The sequence below is a fragment of the Cylas formicarius genome, unplaced genomic scaffold (assembly GCF_029955315.1).
Source record: "Cylas formicarius isolate icCylForm1 unplaced genomic scaffold, icCylForm1.1 PGA_scaffold_1__22_contigs__length_36826433, whole genome shotgun sequence".
Classification (NCBI taxonomy): Eukaryota; Metazoa; Arthropoda; class Insecta; order Coleoptera; family Brentidae; genus Cylas; species Cylas formicarius.
Window position 1 is genome coordinate 33,494,196 of NW_026844264.1, and position 23,477 is coordinate 33,517,672.

At 37.2% G+C, this 23,477-nt stretch overlaps 3 protein-coding genes across 3 annotated transcripts; 1 reads left to right on the forward strand and 2 right to left on the reverse strand.

The window, feature by feature from the left end:
• Positions 1–309: 309 nt before the first annotated feature.
• Positions 310–6,685, reverse strand: LOC132696008 (RNA-binding protein 45). Its single transcript, XM_060660525.1, has 9 exons — positions 6,380–6,685; positions 6,207–6,321; positions 5,962–6,156; positions 5,356–5,627; positions 3,170–3,454; positions 3,005–3,119; positions 2,121–2,277; positions 1,959–2,063; positions 310–591 (listed from the first exon to the last, which is right to left on the reverse strand). The coding sequence occupies exons 1-8, from the start codon at positions 6,552–6,554 to the stop codon at positions 1,971–1,973; spliced, it is 1,407 nt and encodes a 468-aa protein (XP_060516508.1). The 5' UTR covers positions 6,555–6,685; the 3' UTR covers positions 310–591; positions 1,959–1,970.
• A 661-nt stretch (positions 6,686–7,346) lies between these two features.
• On the forward strand, positions 7,347–12,648 carry LOC132696565 (UPF0430 protein CG31712). The gene is made up of 4 exons (XM_060661458.1): positions 7,347–7,585; positions 7,643–8,012; positions 10,722–10,805; positions 12,348–12,648. Exons 1-4 carry the CDS (start codon positions 7,407–7,409, stop codon positions 12,510–12,512), a joined length of 798 nt encoding a protein of 265 aa, XP_060517441.1. The 5' UTR covers positions 7,347–7,406; the 3' UTR covers positions 12,513–12,648.
• On the reverse strand, positions 12,596–23,392 carry LOC132696564 (tubulin glycylase 3A-like). The gene is made up of 13 exons (XM_060661457.1): positions 23,228–23,392; positions 23,093–23,176; positions 22,567–22,760; positions 22,302–22,493; positions 22,124–22,247; positions 21,263–21,322; positions 20,870–21,139; positions 20,394–20,583; positions 19,498–19,713; positions 19,191–19,441; positions 16,152–16,416; positions 14,585–14,855; positions 12,596–12,691 (listed from the first exon to the last, which is right to left on the reverse strand). The coding sequence occupies exons 1-13, from the start codon at positions 23,228–23,230 to the stop codon at positions 12,640–12,642; spliced, it is 2,172 nt and encodes a 723-aa protein (XP_060517440.1). The 5' UTR covers positions 23,231–23,392; the 3' UTR covers positions 12,596–12,639.
• Between the last annotated feature and the right edge of the window lie 85 nt (positions 23,393–23,477).

Here is a 23,477-nt window from a genome sequence, read left to right on the forward strand (position 1 = left end):
ATTTCATTTGTAATGTTTTTTTTTTCAAATTGTAGTGATCACGTAAAATCCCCTCTATCAATCTATTTCTGAAAATACTCAGTCACCTGCAATATAAGATTGTGTTCTCAAAAAGGGGGGATTTAAAATTCCAAAATGCCATTACGCCCCCTGGAGGCGATTCTAGAAACTTAAAAATGTTTTCCAGCCACATTCGACATATTTACTTTTCAACTCTGCAATTATTTACCACTATTTTGCGTCCGTATTAAGCAGCCTCAGTTTCGTAGCACCCTGTATACTTCAAAAAACGCGGAAAAAGGTGGCCAGTGAAAAGAAAAACACTCCGTTGTAGACCGCGGCTTTATTGTTAATTTTAGGTTAAGAAAATAAAAAAAGGGACTTCTTATCGGTTCATAATAGACACATCCCTAAAACTGTTAGGCTACGCCCGTCTACGAGACGCACCAAATAAATAACGCGGTAACAGTCGCCGTAGTAAAGTAAGTTGTAGTGTCACGTAAGAGGTCCTCAGTTTTACGTGTTGTTTTCCTTCTGTGTTCTGTGTGTCTATTTATAGGTCCTTGTCATTATAAGTTGGTCGTCGGCACTCTGAGAAGAAAAAAGCCCAGATGTGATGAAAAATAATAACAAAACCGTCGAGGATTGATTATAACAAACGAGTCTCCATCGAAAGTAGGGAATTTTCCATTTTGTAAGGACCAAGCCGGTTGGATTTTTCTGTAGGGCAAATACTTTCGTCGGTTTGTTAGTAAATCGAGTTTGCTAACGTTTGCGACGAAGTGTATTTTGTGATCGAACGCTTAATATCTTCAATGTGAAGATGTCCCAAGTTCGATAGCAAGCCACTGTGGTCCTTCCTTACATTCACCGCAACAGCGGTGACCACATATCAAGAGTTCTTCAGAAATATAACCTCAAAACCAGAATTCCCACTCACGATCGGCGTAACGTCAACAAATTCGATTTATTCACAACCGAAGGAAGATCAATCCAGTAAAAAAACAAAAACGAATAAATATTTTCAGAAATATGTCAGTTCAAAGTTGACAGTTGCTGTTAGTGGTGTTTTTTCCTTATGAGTTATATTTAAAATCTGTATTTTTCTATGTTTTTTTTTTAATCCTGGAAGCTGTCATGGTGTATATCCACAGCGGTAAGTAAATTAAAAAAAAAAAAATTGCGCATAGCAGTGTAGAAGAAAAAGTTGGTGTTCACTTTTTATTTAGGCCTCAAGAAAAGTTGAATTAAGATTAAATCTCGCGGTAATTTGCAGTCTTGATATTTGTTTCAAAAAAATTGGGTTACGATAAACAAAATTCTCTTTTTTACCAGCCTGCCATAAAAAAAACACTCCATAAAAAGCGTGAACCGCTCATATGGTCGGACTAAGTAAAGAGCAGAGTGATAATTTGGTTTAAAAAACAAAATTTGGAATGGAATTAGAGATTTTTTTTTTAAATTATACCTGCTATCGAGTGTGAAATAAAAGTGTAAATGACAAAAAAATCTTTGAAAGTGCATGATTATTAATTCAATTGTTCTATATTTCATTTAGATTTTTGAGAAGGTGGTAAATATTTGCCTTCAAATTATTGTTGTTGCTAAGTTGCCTTCACCTTGCCTACTATTATTCTTATCGGTCGTCATTGTTGTTCTTCCCTGTTTCTCGCGTTCTGGCGCTTTTCAACCCCTTTCCTTTCATTCTCTCTCTCTCTCTCTCTCTCTCTCTCTCTCTCTGTCTTGCTCTCGCTCTCGGTTTCTCTCTCTCTCTCTCTCTCTCTCTCTCTCTCTCTCTTTCTCTCATCATTTCATTCATTTTTTTCTTTCTTTCTCCTTTTCCCTATCTCTCATTTGTCTCTTCCTATTGTTTTCTGTCTCTCCAGCATTTTCTCTCTCTCTTTTTCTCTACATCATTCTTCAAATTCGTCCAAGTGAAAGGAAAAGTTAAAACTCACCCTCCTCCACGACTACCACGTGTCGTCGGTGCGCGGTCGTTTCCGCTGCTCCTCCGCCTTGATCACCTTGATTCGGATCCCGTTCACTTCGGCGCCGTGCAATAACTGAAAAAAAAAAAACGACAATCGAAAGGTGGAGAACGCCCTCTGGCGTGTGTTTACATCGATCGCGTCCTCGGCCGACTTCCTGTCCGCGAACTTGGCATAGCCGCAGTTCCGATTCGCCAGGAAATAGGCGTCGATCAGGTTACCGAACCGACTGAACAGATCGCGCAGCTGAGCGTTCGACAGCGCTGTCGGCGAGCAGATCACGAAACACCTACGGAAAGTCCCGGAAAAATTCACAAGGTAATAAATAAAGGGCGGTATAATAGAAACCGTAACGCAAAGCAAGTTTACTTCGACCAGAATTATAGTGCTTTTAAAACCGACCCGTCTACTGTTTATTACTCTAAAACCGCAGCCCCTTATAGAACACCCTGTCGCGCACATCCTTACCAGTAACCATTCCAGGACCGTCCTAGGAATTAATCTACCTACACTAATAAGCGGCATATAACTATTTCCATGTCTTCTTCTAACAGGATAACATCTGCTTCATTCCACGGTCTCCCCATTTTAAAGGGCAAAAAAACATAAATGTTCAAACACTTAACAATTTCAAAAATTCGAATTTCTCATTCTTTTAAATTCTCAAGTCCACTGTAACTCACAGACAATTCGCGGGCATAAACAATAACACATCTGGTCTGGATCGCGTTCAAATTGGAGTGCCTCAGGGGTTCCCTTCCGAGACCTCTCTTTTATATCCATAAAAAAAAAATAATCCAACCTTCAAATCTAATTTTTTTAGGCTAGGCAGAGTTTCGATAAGTAGAAGATAGGTGGCGCGACGCGCGTCTTACGCATTACGATTACGTTATTATTTACAAAACTTCTAAAATTCTTTCTGCGTCGATTGCTAATAATAATGATATTAAGGATGATTGGCGTATGCAGGAAATTTGTAAATAGTATTACCCTAGCTAAAGAAAAAATTAAGTTACCTTTCGACCATTTCCGCGTCGATTGACGCCAGTGGCTTCGGCGAGGGCAGATTGACGCTACAACTGTCGATCGAGTCGCCTTGTTTCGGCGCGTTTGCCAAATTGTTCAGGACGGCTGGAAAAACAAGGTCGACTATTGAAAAAAAAAAAAAAAAGCACACTCACAAGGATCCAGACCGGCGGCGCGTATGAGGGACGACGCCTGCGCGATCGCGTGTGCGATATTGTTCACGTCACGAGGGGGCGGAGCCTGGCGATCGCCCCTACAGTCGCCTATCCCCTCAGCGACCGGTCTAACTATAAGACGCGAGCCCGGAGGGTATTCGAAACCGTGTAGTTTTTCTTTGGCATGCGCCGCCCACTGGGGGTGCGTGTAGACCACCTCGGCTACCGCCCTCGCCGACCTTTCCATCCCCCCACCCTCGTAATTCAACTGGCAATAGTCCATGCCTAAAAGAACACCCAGGACTCACCACAGACGAAGCTAAAGACACTTTATATTTTTATGCCGCGACGTTGCCGTTTCTTCTAGAAAGTAGCATTTTCCGATTCTATACCCATCTTCGGCGGTATTCGAGAAAATAACAATAATTTTCTTCAATTTTCCGATCAAATTCAAATAAATTTTAATCACTACGGCGCTGGAGCCGGTGGAAAGTTGAAAGTTTGAACGTAGCTTATGGCGGTATCGAACAGAATTTCTTAATATCTACATTACACAGGGTTGGTCCAAACAAATGATTTTTCTACCAAATACAAAAATGGTTGGTCAACATAATTCTTTTTGGTTGAGCTTTCAACATCATCATACAGTATTTGCGAACTTTAATGTTTAGATGTTTGTAATTTTAGGAAAATATCTAAAGCTATAGCAAAGTAGCAATAGCTAAAGTAAGTTAAGATATACTTTGTTTACGAGTGTTGGTAGGTATTGTTTTGTGTATTGCTATTTTGTATATTGTTATAAGTCCAAATTATATCTAATTTTTTAACATACTTTACTGTTGAAAAAATAAATAGACATTTCATTCTTTTACAATTTGTGACAAAACACCTACTTTAAAATTCTTCGATTATTCCGGTCCTGAACAAACCCAAGTCACGGACTACTAAATAATTGTATTTCGCCTGAATAAAAAGTTAAAGTAGTTAAAAAACAAAACTAAAATTTACTTATTATATTGTATATTGTTATAAGTCGAAATTATATTTAATTTTTTAACATACTTTTATATGTTTTATAGTGTAACCGTTGAAATAATAAATAAATACTTCATTTTTTGAAATTCTTCTATTATTCGGAGTCCAGTCCTGAACAAACCCAAGTCACAGACTACTAAGCAATTATATTGCGCCCAAATTCTGTGGAAAGTTAAAGTAGTTAAACGAAGCTAAAATTTGCTTATTATATTGTATATCGTTATAAGTCGAAATTATATTTAATTTTTTAAAATACTTTTATATGTTAAATAATGTAACCGTTCAAAGAGTAAATACTTCATTTTTTGAAATTCTTCCATTATTCGGAGTCCGGTCCTGAACAAACCCAAGTCACAGACTACTAAGCAATTGTATTGCGCCCAATTACATTGTATATTGTTGTAAGTCGACAATATATTTAATTTTTAACATACTTTTATATGTAAAATAGTGTACCCCTGAAAGAAGAAATAAATATTTGTTACACTCGCTTACTTAGAGTAACAACCCGCACTCAAGCAAACAGTATTTATTATTATAAAAGTGGGTAGGAACAGTTTGTTGGGATAAAAACAGAATTTAAACGGTTATACGCGGTAGAATCTCTGTATCAACTCGTTGCCGACTGACACGGCGGTTGTGGGCCTACGATGGTACGTCCAGGTGGGCCTACTATGCGTGTTCGTTACATATTTCATTTTTTATATCTGGGCAACAAAATAACCACCCACTTTGAAATTCTTCCATTATTCAGAGTCCGGTCCTGAATAAACCTAAGTCACAGACTACTAAACAACAGTATTCTGTGCCTAAATTGTGAAGCAAGTTAAAATAATTATAGAAGAAAGCTTAGGGACACTTATTATATTGCATATTGTTATAAGTCGAAATTATGTTTAATTTTTCGACATACTTTTATATGTAAAATAAAAATAAATATTTGCATTTGTTTTACAATTTGCAACAAAATACATACCTACTTTGAAATTCTACGAATATTTCGAGTCCAGCAAACAAGCCTAAACCACTGACTATTAAACAAAAGTATTCTATGCATAAGTTCTGTAGAACCAAAGTCGCGAAAAAAGCCAGTTTCGGGGGCCATTTTCAAGATTTAAACGGTCCGAAGCACAGTTTAATAAACATTATACCTGGAACTATGTCGAAGAGTTTCCACAACTGATCTTCCGTAACCATTGGATTGGCGATAACCGTGAGTTTAACGAATCCTCCGCCGCCCAAAGGCAAATTAGGAGGGAACGGCAAGTTTAATGGGGCAGGGACACCGCCTCTCCCGGCCGCGGCCACCGACATGTGATCCGCATTGCCGCCACGTCTAATGTGTTCCGGTTTCTTGGGCTCCGCAAATACCGGTTTATATTTGCGATCGCACTGCTCGTAGGCCCTCGCTGCGTCTGAAAACCTTACGCGCCTTGTTACGTTAACTTTAAAGCGTAAACTAGTTTTTTTCGCGATGGACGAGCGCCTCTGGGCGACGGCCCAACATGCTCTGTCAAATTTAAAAGAAGAGGACCTCCATGGAGGTTTCCGTCAAAAAAAAATTCAATTAGTTTATTTCCTCTAAGGCAACTTTTGTTATTCATTTGAAAATCGACATTAAAAGCAAAATATTCGCGATTGCTGCGAAGAAAATAAGGTTAAACACGAACTCAGTTCTGTAGAAGGAAGGGGTGGAGTGCATAGAAATTTTGAATATTTTCAGGAGATAAGAAAAACGCGTGTAATCCCGGGCTTACTTGTGAAATTTCACGTAGGCGATCCCTTTACTTTCCCTAGTGTTTCGATCTAATATAACCGTCGCATATTCGACATCGCCAAACTGTTTGAAGTAATCGTACAACTGATCGTCGGTCATCATACGTGGCACCATTACAAACAACCTCAGCTGTTTTTCCTCCTCGTTGTTGTCCCTAGAGGACCCCTTATCGCGGCTAGAAACATTTAACAATACCTTCTATTAAGTTTCAAACAACTCTCTTACCTGGATGCTATAAATATTTTGACTTTCCTAGTCCCCGGCACGAGCGACGTCCCGTTCAGGGTTTCCAACGCCCGGGCAGCATCGGAGGTTTTCGAAAATTTTACATAGGTTACGCCTGCAATTGTATACCCAAAGATAAAATTTCAGTAGTTTGAAATCTGAACGAGTCGCACCCTTGTTTTCTCTCGTCACCTTGTCTTTCACGATCCAGATTTCCTCAATTGTGCCGAAAGAGTTGAATGCCCTCCGATAGTCCTCTTCCGCGAGCGTTTTGGGGCCCAGTATAAACAATCTGGATAGCGGAGGGTCGTCCGCGTGAGACCCCGTCGACGATCTCCGATCGGTCATGATTTTCAGTGCGTGTTTATGTGTTAAAAAGAATAATTTACGAAACGACCCGAATAAAATTCGCTAAACTTGTACAAGTCCCGTTGACCAGAAAATAACAGTTTATAAACAGACATCGCATAGAAAAACTCATTTTCCCTGGTGCTTATGCTGTGGTTAATATTGCAACCAGCGGGTACCTATGTCTAGCTTGCGCGTCATGAATTCGTTGTTATTGTTTGACAGCAGAGTAAAGAATTTCGGAAACTTGTTGTCCAGTGCGCGGGGTCCTGTTGACGATCTCCGACGCTCATGAGTTTTACTGCGTGTTTATGTCTTAAAAAGAATAATTTAAGAAACGACAGGAACAAAATTCGCCAAACTAATAAAAGTTTCGTTGGCTAAAATAAAAACAGTTTGTAGAACTTTTGTCGCATGGGAAAGTACATTTGGTTAACACTTTCCATGACAGTTAAGCTTTGGTTAAAAGTGTAACGGGGGAGTACCTACCTCAAACTTGCCCGCCGACTTGCATCCAGTGGCATTTAGTTGACATCTCCGATTGGTCATGAGTTTCGCTGTATGTTGATTCACGAACGGAATAATTTTGCGAAATGACTTGCGTACAATTCGATTAACTCATAAAAGCTTATGAAATTTGCGTCGCATTTTGTGGGTCAATATTACTTCCAGTTACACAATATTACTTGATTTGTTTAAAATTTTAACGCGCGGTTACATATGTCAAGTTCACCCGCCGACGTTGGTTGCGAATTCGTGGCGAGTTCACACCAATTAGTTTTCATAGGTTGACAGCCCAAGAATCAATTTTGAAAGCTTGTTGTCAAATAATTTATTATACTAGAACAAAAAATGGGTAGATCCAGATCTAGGAGCCGTTCCCCCAGGAAACACCATAAAAGCAAGCACCACAAGCGTAGCAGATCGCGAGATAGGTCCGAGAGAAGCGCCAGTATCCAAGCGAGACACAAAAGCAGCGACAGGATCGACAGGGGCGACAGAAAGTCGAAAGATAAGTCGTTGAGAGTTAGGTAGATATTTACGGTCGAGCATTTTGTTGTGGCGTTAAGGACGCGCTTTGTTCTCAGGAAACGTTCGGACTCGCAAGGTTCCTCTTCGAGCAGCGATATTTCCATCGAATTAAGCAAAAATGATCGGCACTCCGGCCCCAGGAAAGTTAGGTACCGGAAAACGGACGAGGTGGAAAGACTGGCGGAAATGGAGCGGCAGCGGCGCCAAAGGGAGGCCGAACAGAAACTTATTGAAGAGGAGACGGCGAAGCGTATCGAGGAGATGGTGAAAATGCGGGTGGAGGAGGAGCTGCAGAAACGCAAGGAGGAGATAGAGCGTGAGGTGAACAAGCGGGTCGAGGAGGCGAAGAGGATCATGGAGAAGCAGATGATGGAAGATCTGGAGAGGCGCAGAGAGAAGCAGAGAGAAGAAGAACGCAAGAGGGAGGTAAGGGCAAACTTTAGGTCGACGGTCGTTCTCTATATTCCCTTCGATTTTGTTGTATTATTTAAGACTCTGTATATTTGATTTAGGAATTTGTTAAATAGAGTCTCTGTCGTTGCAAGTCCAAAGTGTTTTGTTGGATACGACGTTAAAGTGTTGACTTATTTATCCAATTTACAAAGCCAGGCTGGGAAGATGAACGTTTACGGTGTTTTTTTGATAGATTTTTTCTTTAAGTTTGGCTGGTTGGAGTGTAATGTGGACTTTTCATTGCCGCTGGGTTGTGGTTAACGTTCATCTTCCAAAGCCAGTTTGTTTGCCACAAAGACGAATTGAGAAAATAAAAATTCTTGGATTTTGAAGGCAGACAAATAAAATTAACAAAACATAAGCATAGAAAATGAGATATCGAACCATAGACAGGTAGAATTCCATCCTTCTACGTGTAACATTTCCGTCCAGTTGTGTTTATTAATATGCCATTAGCTGGTAATAAGATATAAGGTGGACACTATGCCGTTGAAAACTGAGTGTCGGTCTCACGGAGCGAACCAGCATTATGGCGGACCTCTCGTCGCAGCAGGTATTATCAAACATTTTTTTTACTACACACACACACATCCTAATTTTTTTTCCCTAAATATATTTATATTTTTTACGTTTTTTTTGTCATCTGCGCCCCCGCTTCCAATGGCGGGAGTATTAACTATTTTTTTTTCTATTCACAGACCGGTCCAGGCCATCGGGTGAGAATTGCGTGAGTGGGAGCTTGTGGAGATGGATGAAATTCATTTTTTCCAAAATATGTTTTTTTTTTATTTCCACCTTTTAGTATTAAGGAGGAAAAAATGAAAAAAAAAATCGAAAATAAAAAAGATTAAAGATAAAATAAAAACTAAACAATGTGACAATGCAAGGAGATAGTAAAAAAATAAGCAACAATAGAAAAAAGTAAGAAAATAGACAACAGCAAATAATACGAAAAAGTCCTAATAGAACTAAGCAAATAAAAATTTATATAAACATGAGAAAATACAGAAAAAATGCAAAAAAAACAATTATTCCAAATAAAAAAATTACAATTTTTTGAAATCGTTTTTGCAAAATATGTTTTTGCTTTGCCAAAATGAAAACTAAACAATGTAACAATCTAAAGAGAAAGTAAAAGAAATAAGCAAAAATAATAATAATAGAACTAACCAAATAAAAATTCATAAAAACATGACAAAATACAGAAAAAATGCGTAAAAAACAATTATTCTAAATAAAAAAATTATATATTTTTTGAAATCGTTTTTCCAAAATATGTTTTCGCATTGTCATCTTTCTAATGTCTCCAAAATTTTCGTAACGAAGGAAGAAAAAACGAAAAAAAAAATTGAAGATAAAATAAAAACTAAACGATGTAACAAAGAGAAAGTAAAAAAAAGCACACATAGAAAAAAGTAAAAAAAACACAACAAATAATGCCAAAATGTTCTAATAGAACTAAGCAAATAAAAATTCGTAAAACATGCGAAAATACAGAAAAAATGCGAGAAAAAAAATAGAAATAAAAAAATTACATTTTTTTTAAAATCTTTATTCCAAAATTGTATATTTTCGCATTGCCATCTTATTTTACCTCTTTCTAATATTGCCAACATTTTTCTAATTTGACGTTTTCTATTCTATTCGAAACGCAAATTTCAGTTTTTGCTTTGTTACTTGTTCATTTTTTTAATATACCGAATAAAAATTCTTCAAAACATGAAAAAAAAACATACTTAAAAAAATACGCTTTTTTTGAAATTCTTTTTCCAAAATTGTATTCCCGCTCATTTTAATACTGCCAGTATATAATACTGTAATACTTATAATAACAATACTGTAATAATTCTAATAGAAATTTAGAAATTGCAGAAAAAATGTGAAAAAAAACAGTAATTACCAAAAAAATTCGCGATAATTTTTTTAAAAGAAATTTCAATCCGTTTCAGTGTAGGTTGGTTGAGATTTAATTGGATGAACAAAAAACATTTTTTGTGTTTCCGTTTTTTAGGTTGTATATTGGCCAATCAAACAAAGCAAAACAATACAGAAATACAAAAGGGATGACCCTTCAATCTGAAATTGGTCTAGATTTAATTTTCTGTATCAAAAAGAACATCGTGTTTTTCAATAAAATAGAAATTTTTGAAAATCGCTTTTTCCAAAATTCTTTTAATTTTTTGATTGTTTCTGTTAACGTAATAGAATTTAGAATGAAAAGTGGTACATAACAATATTTAAATGCAAAAAAAAGAAAATTAAAAAAAAATGCAAAAAAAAGCCGTGACTAAACATTTTTTGAGCATTTTAACCCGGATTAAAAAATTAAATCGCAAAATTTACGTTGGTCAAGGTGCGAATTGGAAAAAAAAATTGTTTTTCTATTAAAATCGAAATTTAGCAAATGTCAATGCAGGCATTGTTGGTTGCCTAATATTCCGACGTAAACATATTTTGCCCGCGTTTTTAGTCGATTCAAATCTCGACCAATCGACGCATCGCGTTTTCAATGACACGTTTTCTTCGAATCACGCGTAATACCTCATGTGTGATTGGTTGGGTGCAAAGCGTTTTGGTCGATTTCCGGTTGACCGGGAAAATGATCCAAAAGCGCTTTAGTGGCTGGACCGGACTTGAACCGTCCGAAATACTTATTAACCGCCCCCCTCCCCTGTTTTGTAGGAGGACGAGAGGCGTAAACATGAGGCGGTCGAGAGGATCCTCGAGGAGAACCAGAGGAAGATCGAGGAGGCTCAGAAGAAATTGGTGAGTTTAAAATTAATTTTTTCCTTCTTCTTTTTTATTTATTTGTCCTTTTTGTTTTCAATTTTCCTTTCAAATAATTATATTGATATTTATGTTTTATTTCCTCAATTGGTTATTGTCTCTTCTTCGAACACTCTTTTTCATTAATAGTTTCTTTATTTTTCTTATTTTCTCATCTTTATTTCTTTGGCGATTCATTGTTTGCCGCTTTTTGCTTTTTAATTCTGCTTAATTTTTTCCAAAATTCGTGATTTTTCATTCACTTAATTGGCTTGTTTATGTTTTCTCTCTCGAATGAACATTGTTTCTTCATCGGACAGTTTTTTTTTTGTCTAATAGTTTCTTTAATTATCTTTAGATTTTTTGTTATTTACTACAACCGGTTTCGTTTCTTTGTTTAATTATATGCTTTTTCTATTCTTTTAATTGATATTTTTATTTTTTCTTTTTTTTATTATGTCTTTTTTCTATTTGTTATTTTCTTGTTTTGGCCTTTAATTAACTTGCTTATGTTTTTATTTTTCTGTGTTTCTTATTATAAAAGTTTTTTTAATAGCATCTCTATTTCTTTTTCCATTTATCATTTTCATTTTATTCCCTTTATTGACCTAATAATTTTTTTTCTCTCGAATGATTATTGTTCCTCCCTCAAACATTTTTTTTTCCTTTAATAGTATTTTTATCCATTTTTCTATTATTTGTTGATTGTTGTTTTTATTTACACCAACCAGTTTTGTTTCTTTATTTGATTTTATGCTTTTTTATTCGTTTAATTGATTTCTTTGTTTTTATTTCTCGAATGATTATTGTTTCTTCTTTCTTCTTCTTCACACTATCCTTTTTCTATGATGGTGTCTTTATTTTTCGATTATTTGTTTATTTCTTCTTTCTAATTGTTATTTTTCTGCTTTGGCATTTAATTAGCTTATTTATGTTTGCCTCTTTCTGTGTTTCTTCTTCTGATATTTTTTTCTTTAATAGTGTCTCTATTTTTTTTTTCAGTTTAATATTTTTATTTTATGCCCTGTTTATTTTTTCTCTCTCGAGTGAACTTTCTTTCATCGTCGGACACTTTTTGTTTAACGGTCTCTTTAATTATCTTTACATTGTTGGTTTCCTCTTGTTTTTATTTACAACAATCAGTTTTGTTTCATTGTTTAATTATATGTTTTTTTTATTCGTTTAATTCATCTCTTTTTTCTTTTTCGCATGACTATTGTTTCTTCTTCTTGGTTATGTTTTCCTTTTTTTAATAATTGTTTTTTTTGTTCCAATTGTTTTTTTTAATCTGGTTCTTCTTTCTCCTAATTGTTTAATTGATTTTCCGTATAGTGGTTTATTTTTTTTACTATTTTTTTTTACTAAAATTTGTTTTTATAATAATTGTTTACAATGTTTTTTCACTTCCTTAATATTATTTTCTGTAGTTTGCGTTTATAATTATTTTTTTGCCGAAATAGGTAATTTTTATCCTTGTTAGTTATATTTTCGAAATAATCGCTCATAATTTTTCGTTAAAAAAAAGTTTTTTCCGCGTTCAAGGCCGAAGAGAGGCTCGCGATGGTGGAGGAGCAGCGTAAGATCGACGAGGAACGGCAGCGGCTCAGGAAAGAGCAGGAGAAACGGACTAAGGAGGAGCAAAAAAAGATCCTCGGCAAGAACAATTCGCGACCCAAGCTGTCGTTCTCTTTGCGGCCGGTATTGTAGTGCGCGTGTGCGGTCTCACTTAACCGTCGTCGTTCTTTTTTTTTTTATACTTCAGTGACACGCATTCCACCTACAAGTAATTTGTATATTGTGCGGGACTCCGAGGGCGGGTGTACATAATAAAATTTTATATGGCCGCCGCTTGCGTTTTGATAGCGTCCTTGTCCTTCGTCCTTTTCCTGCAGGCGAAAAAAAAGATGACGTTTATACGGGGTGTTGTCGAAATGACGGCGCGTAATTTGCGCGGTGAATCGGGGGGTGGGGGGAAGGGAGCGCGGGAAAAATACCAGTTGCAACGATAGCGCCCTAATATTCGAGAAAAGTAGAACTAAATATGAAAAAAACGAATTTTCTAGCTTGATGTATAGCTTTTGCACAAGTATGGTCAACAAGTTACGGTACTAGTTTCCGAAAACGGCCACCAAGGCGGTAGAAGGTAGTTTTGAACCTAATATTAATAAAAAAATAGGTGATTATACTAAATATTTGAATACCGAAAATAATGTCGAAACACAGTGTTAGTATCGGCTACTGAGTAATTTTCGGTATTCTGGAAAATGTCTCATTTTCTATTAGGAAACAATAATTAATTACCATGCTTCTCGACATTTAACCTTTTTTGTTTTTCCTATGTTGGTATTTTTGTAATTTTTGAAGGTGTTTTTAAAGTGTTAAAAACAGAAAAATAATAAATGAAAATCAAATTTAAATTAGACTTTAATAATAATTTTTTTACTTTTAATTTCTTTTACTCATATTTGATTTGCTAGTAATTTTGTGTTTTTTGAAGTTATTTTCAAAAAAACATTAAAAATAAATAAATAATAAAAGCAGTTTTTTCATTAATATTTGGGGTATTGGTAATTTTGTGTCTTTTGAATGTAGAAAATTGGTACAAGTTAGGCATTAATTACAATGGTTTTCAAGTTCAAGATTTTTTTGACTTTAATATCTTTAATTCATATTAAGAAGTATCGGTGTTTTTTGTCTTTTGAATGTATTTTAAAAAATGCATTAAAGATAAATATTATTTGGAAAATTATGAATGACTGGACATTAATTATTTCATTTGGCCTTTTTGTAGCTTTACATTTTTAGTGATTTTTGAAAGAATTTGAAAGAAAATATCAAAGATAAATAAATATTATTTTGAAAATGAGGTACAATTAAACACTAATAAAAACACGCAAGGCGAAAATGGTTTTCAAAATTCAAGTTTGAGGTTTGTGGTAAAGTTGTGTTTTTTGAAGGTAAAAATAAATTGATATTTGAGAAATTGGGAATAAATGGACATTAATAACAACACACAAAGCGAAAATGGTTCTCAAAAATATAGTTTTTTTAAGCTTTAATTTATTTTATTGATTGGCAGTGTTGGCAATTTACTGGGTTTTGAAGGTATTGTGAGAAAGGTAAAGATAAAAAAATGTGATTAGTATTATTAAGGATAATTAGACAATTAATTATAATACTTGTCAAAATTTAAGTTTCTTTTGTTTTTAATTTTTTTTATTCATGTTCGAGGTATTTGAGGTGCCAGATAATTTTAATTTTTTAAATATTAAAAAAAAAAATTATATTTAAACATTATATTTAGCACGTGGCTTGCCAAACTTTACATTTTGTTTCCCATTTTCCCAACGGAGTCTGACAAAACATAACGGATATATACGTTATTATTCTATTTTAAAGTTTAATTATTTCTTTTTTTACTTTGCTACAGTCTGTTTAACACTCAGAAGATTGGTGATCCGCCCTATGTCAACACAAAAAAATATTTTTTATGCGTTAATTCCATAAAACCCAGGGGGGCCCCCATTCCAAGTTTCTGAAAGATTTGTCAAGGAGTAATCTAGACTTATTTCCGAAAATGTTCGAACACCCCCCCCCCCCACCAAAGAGAAAAAAAATTGACAGAGAAGAGTTGCGTAAAAATAATATCAAATCAGTCATTACGTCCTCTGGTGGCCTTTTCAGAAACTCCATTTCTTTTATTGAGACTCTGCGTATATGAATTCTATTCGAATGGGCGAAATGTTCCGAAAAAAAAAGAAGAGAATTCCGAATCTAACCTCTTTAACCGTTCCGCTTTTACGATCGCGAGGAGGCGGTTCAAAACTACTCCGATTTTGGCCCCGGTCTCTGCCAGAAACGGATCCACGTCGGGCGTCGTTTCCGTAGGATGTCCGATGTTCAGGTCTCCGGAAAAATATTCTGCTCCTAGGGGTTCCCCCAGGACCTTCAGCTGCCCCGCCAGCCTGCCTTTTGCAATGACGACGTCGCCCTTGTCGACGTAAACGAGCTCGAAGTTACCGGTCGTTCCCGTCGCCTGATCTACGACCACTGAAAGATATGGGTGTTTCGCGATTTAATATACAGAGTGATTCACTCGACACCAAAATATTGATGTTTAAATTAAATTAAATTAAAGATATTTTTTTATGGTTTTTTAATAAATGTTTAAAATCAATATTTAACCATTTTCTAATAAGTAATAAAAAAAAATCCAATCGAATGTTGGAATTGTCCACCATCTATCCCAACACGCTTTACAATGCACAGTCTCAAATGTCTTTGAATGTTCAACAAGACAATGGTTTTCGCGACTCCTTGTTATTTTCTGGCATCACTCCTTCAGCGTATATGAAATCCTTCAAGTACCACGATATTGAAAAGCGCAAGTCCAAAATATTGTCTTCTCCACTACTTCTTCATTAGCAATACGTGATGGCAGCCCCGTCATACATAAATCATATATTTTCTCTCAATCTTCTGGGAGTTGAAATAATATAAGTAGTTATCTAAAGGCGCTTCCAGATCAGAAATAAGGTATACTTAGACCAGAAATATAGTGCTTTTATAATATTATTAAGTGTGAAGGATTGTTAAAACTAGTAATTCCCAGGAAAATTCCGAACTATGCTACGCTGCATTAAAGTGTTCCGTATGTATTAATACATTATTTTATATTTCATTTCTCATATCTTCTTTTATCGGTTCTTCTTTCAATTCATTCAAAAGTTGCAAGTTAAACATCGGCAATGGGAAACGAAACGGCTCAAAAATTATTAATTTCAATAGTTTTTCTGATGTAGTTAATTGTCAACAGCGGCATCAAATTGGCAATATTAAAAACAAATTAAATACTTTCATTACAGGTTCGTTTTACGGTATGTGCTTTTATTACGGCTTTTCACAAATTCACCTGACTGCATTTAAAGTTTAAAGCTTAATAAAAAAGTTAGGCAAACATGAAATCTGAAAGCAATGTTGCCGAAACATAATCTGCAATGTCATGTTATGAATAAATTAGTTCGGGGCCTACGTTGAAACTGACATGGACACTTGAGCGCTCCTGTGCACTGCACAGTGACCTAGTCTACGTAAAACTATCGCGTACAGCCTTCGTAAATTAAAGCCAAAATTTCGAACCTTTAGGAATTCGATCAGGGCCGTAATAAACATTTAATTGGAGAAATGTTTTAATAAAAAATTGGAGGAAATAAACTACAACTTTTTTCTAAGAACTGGCAACGTTGCATATCCATATAGTTGACCCACTCATAAAAAGTGATGCATTTTTCCGCGGTAAAACATTTTTATATCGCGCGTTTGTATATTTTAATCGAATCGGCTCGCCTTTGATGACGTCCTCTAGGACCTGGGGACAGAGGCGGGCTGTGACCGGCGTCGACGCCTGCAGGGCCGGATTCGAGTTGATTTCGAGCAGCCACGGTCGAAAATCCTCCGTCAGGATGAAATCCGCACCGTACAATTCGAAACAGTTTTTGCGCTTGTCGAGCTTGTCGCGAGACGCCATGACGGCGGCGACGACGCCCTGTTTCATGCCCTCGTAGATAACCAGGTCGAAGACGGTAGGATAGCCGATGTCGGACAAGTAATTCTGGAATTGGGTGTTTTGGTTAGTTAGTGTTTCTTTTGAGGGCCTACGACGAACTTCATACCTGTTATTACTAAATGAACCCAGGAAAAATATAAATAACGACTGGAAGAAAGGGAGTCAAGAAAGAACTCGTCAACTCATTCCAGAAGATTATACTATCAACGGGTTATATGCAAGAACCGTAACACCAACAACAAAAAGAAGAAAGGTTAAAAAAGGTTAAATTATAGTCCTTGATTAAGCTTTTGATTGATTATTCAGTTAAATAGAAACGGAGAAAACCGACAGAACCTTTTTCTTTCTGAATAGAAACTCCTTGGAAGCGTCAAAAATTACCTTTTTAGTGTCTGGGCATTCCTTGAAGGCGTCAAACCCAGCGTCCCAGTAAACGTGCACCTATACGAAAACGCGTTTCCCAACAGAACCTCGAAACTTCCTCTCCATTAATGGGCCTTTAAATTAAAACTTGCAACTTTATTACCCATCACCCAATTGTTGCTTTACTTGTCATTAATGGACCAATCACTACACTCAATCTATTAGCTTTCACCAGTGATCCTCCCCAGTACTTTTGACGATTTACTGGCCATTAATTGAATAATAATCAAACTCAAAGATTAAAAAATATTTTTGTATTATGGAATAAAATATTTTGGCAATTAAATAGTGTCAAAAAATAGGTATTTATTATGATTGACTTTATAAATGACTTAATGAATCAAGGAAAAATTTTGATTAGAAATTAACAATTTATTCAAACTCGTTGCATTGTAACTAATTTATTTTTTAGTATTTAGGGGAATAAAGCGTTTCTGGAAAATTGGTGGGATATCTTTACATTTTCCTTCTGTTATTTGTCTAATGGTTGTGTATAATGGAAGCAAATCAATGTTTTCGTATATTCTTGGCCTTCCTCCTTTAGCATTCAAGACAGAGCCTAATCTTTTGTTAGATATTTTGAAAGTATCCAAAAAAATTTTTTGCAAACATAAATTTCCAAATGAAATGGAAATTTAGAACTACATTTCCAAATATATCTTGCGGAATTTTTGGGTCACCTTTGTATTTTATTGATTGTTTTCGGACCAATCCAAATAGAAACAAATTTTGTTTTTTGAAATTTTCTGTTTTCATATCCGAATCCATTTCCACATTTTTGGAACAAAGGCAAAAGACTCTTTTGTTTCATGTTCTTCTTCACTATTTCTCTCCATTTTTCTTATATTTTGTGGATAATACCGTTGATTTTGGGTCCCCTTTCTCTATTTCATGTTGTTTTCTTTTATTTGTAAGGCTTTCGATTTCAGTTTTAAAGTATGAACGGATTCATCATTCATTTCCATTTCTTGGAATCATAACTTATACTTCTTCGCTGTATAATGTCTACAATTAACTAAATATTGCATCTTTACATTTATAGGATTACCTTATCATACCTGACTGTTATCTGAAGACATGACCAAAGTCCTAATAATCCTAATAATTATTTTGCCAAACTTTGAAAACGGACTGCCCTTATACCACTATCGAAATATATTTTCATAACATACTTCGAATTACTATATTCAAAATCAAAGGTGCAATTAAGGGAGTGAGCTTCAGTGAACTAGATCGAAAATATCATCTCAGAAATGGGTAAAAGGAGCAAAAAAACGAACCAAACATACGGAGCGTTTAAAAACGAGCTCAGGAGGAGGTTAGATATACGTAATTATAAGGGACAAGAAGAAAAAGAAGAAGACAGGGGTTAGAGATGTTGATTTGTAAAATGGAATTTAAATACTATATAATGGGCTCAGCTTCATAATATCAAAGCAAGTTATCAAATGTGACAGCCGAAAATGTTACTAATATTTTAAGTACAACTGTAGTCAATTTAATTAAAATGTAATTACTTCTCCGAAGTCGGCTTTTGTTGAGTTGAACTTGCTAATGTAAGGAAATGAACACACCTTATAGATATTAAGCGTTTCATCACAAAATACGCTTCACCAAAAACTTCTAATAGCAATGATACCGAAAGCAATCCCACCTTACATTCAAAACATCACTGACCACATATCAAAAGTCCTAAAGAAATATAACGTCAAAACCAGATTTACCACTTGTCCAAAAATCTCTCAACATCTTCGATCCGTCAAAGACAAAATTCCATTTGGTATGCCAGGAGTTTATAGCATTCTATGCATATGTGGCAAAGAATACATTGGAGAGACCCGACGAAAAATATCAACTGGGCTGCAAGAGCATGAGCCTTAAGACTAAGATAAATAAACTCATTAGCTGTTGCCGAACACAATCACGAAACCGGACATAAAATTTTATTCGATAAAATTAAAATCCTTGCACGTAATCAATTCTTCTACCAACGAAAAATCCGAGAGTCTATAGAAATCTATAAGCAAACTAACAATCTTAACCGCGACTCGGGTTTCTACCTGTCACCAATATGTTAATCAGTCAGCCCCCCTCAAACCATATATAAGCAGGTACAGAGTAAAATGCGAGCCAGTTTCAGTCAAGCTCGTTACGTTAGCAACGTTAGTCAACAAAAGTCGACGCAGGCGGAATTCAAAAGTTTTGTGAAAAGTATCATAGATATAATCTTAATCACGACCCTGAGGGTGAAACATTTTGTATTTCCTATTAGTCTAATGTGAATTTTATGGCACCTTGAAACACCTTAGTCCCGCCCTGATTTTCTATCCTACCGACTGGTCACGTGTTTGATTGTGATCAAAAGTGAAGACGATATATTTTGAGACCCACCATACCTTGAACTTTTCCGAGTCCCACATATTGTAAGACGGTAGTATCGGATCCTTATGGGTGCCGCGGGCGTACTTGACCTGAACTGAATTGTTCGTAAGGTGGATCGATTCGTGCAGCTTCCTCAGATCGTACGTTTGCGAGCTGAACCGCAAATAGCACACCCTGTACATCCAGATAGTCAGCGGGGCGGTCGCGCTGACTAGAAACCACTGTCGGATATCGAATTTGGTGTTATGCACCAGCAGGGGTTTTTCTGCATGTAAGAACGATTCTTTGACCAAAGTTAGCGGCGATGCCGGGTATATCGACCTATATATTTTTGGACGACGTATCTGCGATTCGGGTTTGCCTTTGTCACGTTCAGGACCGAATCAAGGGTGCGACACATGTGAATCCCCACTCCCCTGCTGCCGTTCACCGGCTTCAGGATCCAAATATTCATTAAACCGTCCGCGTCCAATGACTGCGAATACTTGCGCAGCTCGTTCAGCAGGAACGTCGACTTTTGCACCATGTCAGACGCGACTGAAACGTGTTTCCGGCTTTATCGCACCTTCACGCGTAAACGTTTTTTCTTCCACAGGCTACTCTAGTACTATTTACAAAACTTCTGGATTCCTGCTGCGCCGGTTGATGATGAGTCGAACTTGATGACTGGTCAAACGTTAGCAAGTTCGACTTAACAAAAACCGACGCGGAAGGAATCCAGAAGTTTTGTAAATAGAATTAAAACAGACAATTCGTAGTCCTCGACAAGGCCTACTGAAAAATTTTCCGATCGGGCAAACGGTTTTCGAAAATTATGCGTTTTTTTGAAACAGCAAATTCACTTTCGACGTATTTTTAAAAATTCTTCCCGATCCCTCCCGCCCCTGAGTTTCGATGGGTTGTATCTACGGTTCGAAATTTCTCTCTCCACGTAATTTCGTACCAGTATCGTCCCGATTTTCGCAAAAACTGGCGAAAGTAAACACAAACACTCACTTAGAGACCGCGAATTACCAAAAATTTCAACCTCTCACCTCGAACGGTTCGAAAGGTATGGTAAAGGAAAGGTTTTTTTTTTAAATCAACTTCCAGGTGTTCCTCCTGCGTCGGCTGTGCTCTGAAGAAAGCAGCAGGATGATTGGCGAAACGTCAGCAACTTCGATTCATCAACGCCGAAGGAATCCAAAAGATTTGTAAATAGTAGACGCAATAAATACTTTCGTCGGCGTCGACGTCACCGTTGGGTATTCTAAAGTGGTTGCCTACGTGGACGACCTTGGAAAAGTGCACTAGGAAGTCGTGCCACTCGCGTTCCGCAGCCTCCGCAACCTCCTGGTCGATGTCTTGGTGCTTGAACCTCTTGACTCGCTTGTAGCACTCGGTGACCGCAAATTCGAATGTCTCCATCTGCGACAATAATACATTTCGTTTTACCAAAAGCGCTATCGAATTTGACAGAAGAATCGTCACTGTCCTCTACATTGAGGCAGAGAAACGAGAGTCGGCGATATTCTTTTACTTTTACGCCTGTAGGTTCATCAGAAACACTAAACGTTTGACCATTCCCTCGTGCAGAACCATGATATAAATAAAAAAAAAAGTAAAATAAAATGATATCCCCTATCACATATATCTGATATTACTAACGCTGCCTTAATGTGATGACTCATACTTTGGATGTTGTTGCACTGACCGGTATTTTGCCTGAAACGCTGACCAGCTTACACCGCTTGGTGGCGCTGTTGAGCACCGCCCATTTCAGTAGCGAAGCCGCGGCTGTCAAGTGGAAATCTTCGACGAAGCCGCCGGTGTCGCCATCTTTCGCGAGCAGATACGAACGGGGATGTCTGACCAGTGCTGCGCCAGGTATATGGTACCAGTGAGCGTCTCGCATTATCTGCCAGAGTCCCTGCTTGCTAGTATAGCTGCACGGATGTCTTCGGATTTTGTTTATCAAGGTCAACTTAAATGTTAAATTATACTCCTTGACTAAGATTATGATTAATTGTTCAGTTAAATTGAAATGGAGAAAACGGACGGAACCTTTTTTTTGGAATAGAAACTCCTTGGTAGCGTCAAAAATTACCTTTTTGCTGTCTGAGCATTCCTTGAAGGCGTCGAACCCAGCGTCCCAGTAAAGGTCCACCTATACAAAAACGCGTTTTATAACACCACCCAATTACTGCTTTACTGGTCATTAATGGACCAATCACTACATTCAATCTATTAGGTTTCACCAGTGTTTTGACGAATTACTTGTCATCAATGAATGAAAAACTAAATTGATGCTGATATTTAAGCTACCAGTAATAGTACCTCACTAATCTTGACGATATTCGATCGAAGTCAAATGAGAACTGGCAACATTGTTACTAATGACTCTATGCACTGACCGTGACGATTTGCTGGAGGTTAATGAACGAAAAAATCATTCGAAAACTGAAAACTACGGGACCAATAATTTTCTCCACTACTTTTGTTGAACTATTAGTAAATTAATACCAAATCTGTCAGTCTTGTAACCAGTATTACTCGTACTCTAATTTTTTCAATTATTGGACGCAAAGTCATACGAAAACTGGCAACATTGTTAGTGGCGATTCGAAAACACAATTACGCAATAACTATTATTGGCAATTTACAGGTCACTAGTGAACCAAAAATGGAAGTCACTGTCATTTTTGTAACACTACTGTACTATTTGACTATATGGAAACATTGATGTCAGTTACTCTATCCGATACTACGTTTGGCGATTTACTGGCGATTAGTGAACGAAAAACATAACGAAGACTGTCCAATCAATGTGATCAGTGGTCCCTTCCTCTACTCAAACTGAAGCCGTCGTAAACAGTTAACAATTGCACCACTCTGCACAAAAAGTGATTCGAAAACTGGCAACGTCGCCGCCAGTATCAAATTTCCAAGTTTTATACGTGAACCAGACCTGATGGTCCCTCAGAAGTTTTGATTTGATCAATTTCCTGCAAACGTCCGCTGCCTCCTTGTCCCTTAGCAAGGCGACGAGCTCGTTTACGTCGAAGTGTCGATACTTTGTGGCTTCGGCGGCTCTGAAATCGCAACGTTTCGGTCGTCATGTGATCGGCAACCGTGGGCGTGCTGACCTGTAGCTCGGGTGGTATTTCTCTACCCATCCGCGTGTCAACAGGGCCCTTCGAATCGCGGGGAAATTTCCTTTGACGGTGAACGTTTTGCGTTCGCTCTTGGCCCTTTCCACTTCGTCCTTGAGCACCCCCAATGGATTGTAACTCTCCCTCGAGAGCGATCTGGGGGTGGTCGATCGCGGTGTTCGGACCCTGTGCGAGTTACATCGTCAGATGGCGGGAACGGCTTTTGAGTGTGTGAGAAAGGGAGGCATAGCATATTTACTTGATTTTTGTCCTAATATCTTGTACCGTCTCGATTGAGCCGTTTTGATCGTCGCAGTCGACAACGCGTGGCTTTCTGGACTTCTTGCATTCTTCCTCTAGTTTCTTGATTATAGTGTCGGGGGATTGGACCTCCGCTCGCACCCGCAACCCCCTTTCGATGTCGCGCAACAAGTGGACGATGTCCCGAGCAGCCTAAGCCCCTCCCAATCAAATACGACTTACGAAATATGAAGGGAACAATACCGTTAGTGAAAGTACGAGCTGTGCTCGGTACACGATGTCTCATATAAAAAGTCAACCCCAACTTAAAATATTAATAAAAGAACACTTACACTCAAAAAAGGAAATAGAATTTTTTGAGACGCATTTTGACTACGTTTGCAATCCTTAAGTGTTTAAATCATATTTGAGGTTAAAATAATAATATTGAGGTGGTCATTTCAACAGCAGTCCAGCTTAGAAAAAATCTTTCGCCAAGATTTTCTTAAGCCTATTTTTTAAGCCATTCTGTCATATGCCCCCACCTGTGCGACAGTTTTTCGCGAATCGTTTTCATCGTATCCGGTACCATCGGCTCGACGATCCTTGGGCTTCGAAGTCGACCTCGCCTGAAATTGGAACGCATGCGCGCGCGATTTACGCAATTAACGTTAATTTACCATCTTTTAATGTTCGATTCGGGGCTTTTTGTACACTTAAAGACTCCGCATACTGAAATTTTGGCACCGTTCGCACCAAAAACGACTTAACGATGTGACAACTGTCCGATTTTGTCACGCGTGCGAAACAAATTTAGTAGGCAACCAGTTATACACCTGGGTGGTTAGTTTCATGGTGAACCGCAAGCTACGCTGGTGTCGCTTCCGCCAGAGAACGGTAAAGCAGAGGATAGTTTTGGTTTCCGGCTTT

Coding starts and splice junctions, on each gene's coding strand:
- LOC132696008 (XM_060660525.1), bottom strand. CDS start 6,554: ATGACCGATCGGAGATCGTCGACGGGGTCTCACGCGGACGACCCTCCG. Junction 6,157..6,206: donor AAAATATTTATAGCATCCAG/GTAAGAGAGTTG, acceptor AAATGTTTCTAG/CCGCGATAAGGGGTCCTCTA. Junction 5,628..5,961: donor GCCTACGTGAAATTTCACAA/GTAAGCCCGGGA, acceptor AAGGCGCGTAAG/GTTTTCAGACGCAGCGAGGG.
- LOC132696565 (XM_060661458.1), top strand. CDS start 7,407: ATGGGTAGATCCAGATCTAGGAGCCGTTCCCCCAGGAAACACCATAAA. Junction 7,586..7,642: donor GATAAGTCGTTGAGAGTTAG/GTAGATATTTAC, acceptor CTTTGTTCTCAG/GAAACGTTCGGACTCGCAAG. Junction 10,806..12,347: donor AGGAGGCTCAGAAGAAATTG/GTGAGTTTAAAA, acceptor TCCGCGTTCAAG/GCCGAAGAGAGGCTCGCGAT.
- LOC132696564 (XM_060661457.1), bottom strand. Junction 22,494..22,566: donor GATATTAGGACAAAAATCAA/GTAAATATGCTA, acceptor TAACTCGCACAG/GGTCCGAACACCGCGATCGA. Junction 14,856..16,151: donor CCTAGAGGACGTCATCAAAG/GCGAGCCGATTC, acceptor CATATCTTTCAG/TGGTCGTAGATCAGGCGACG.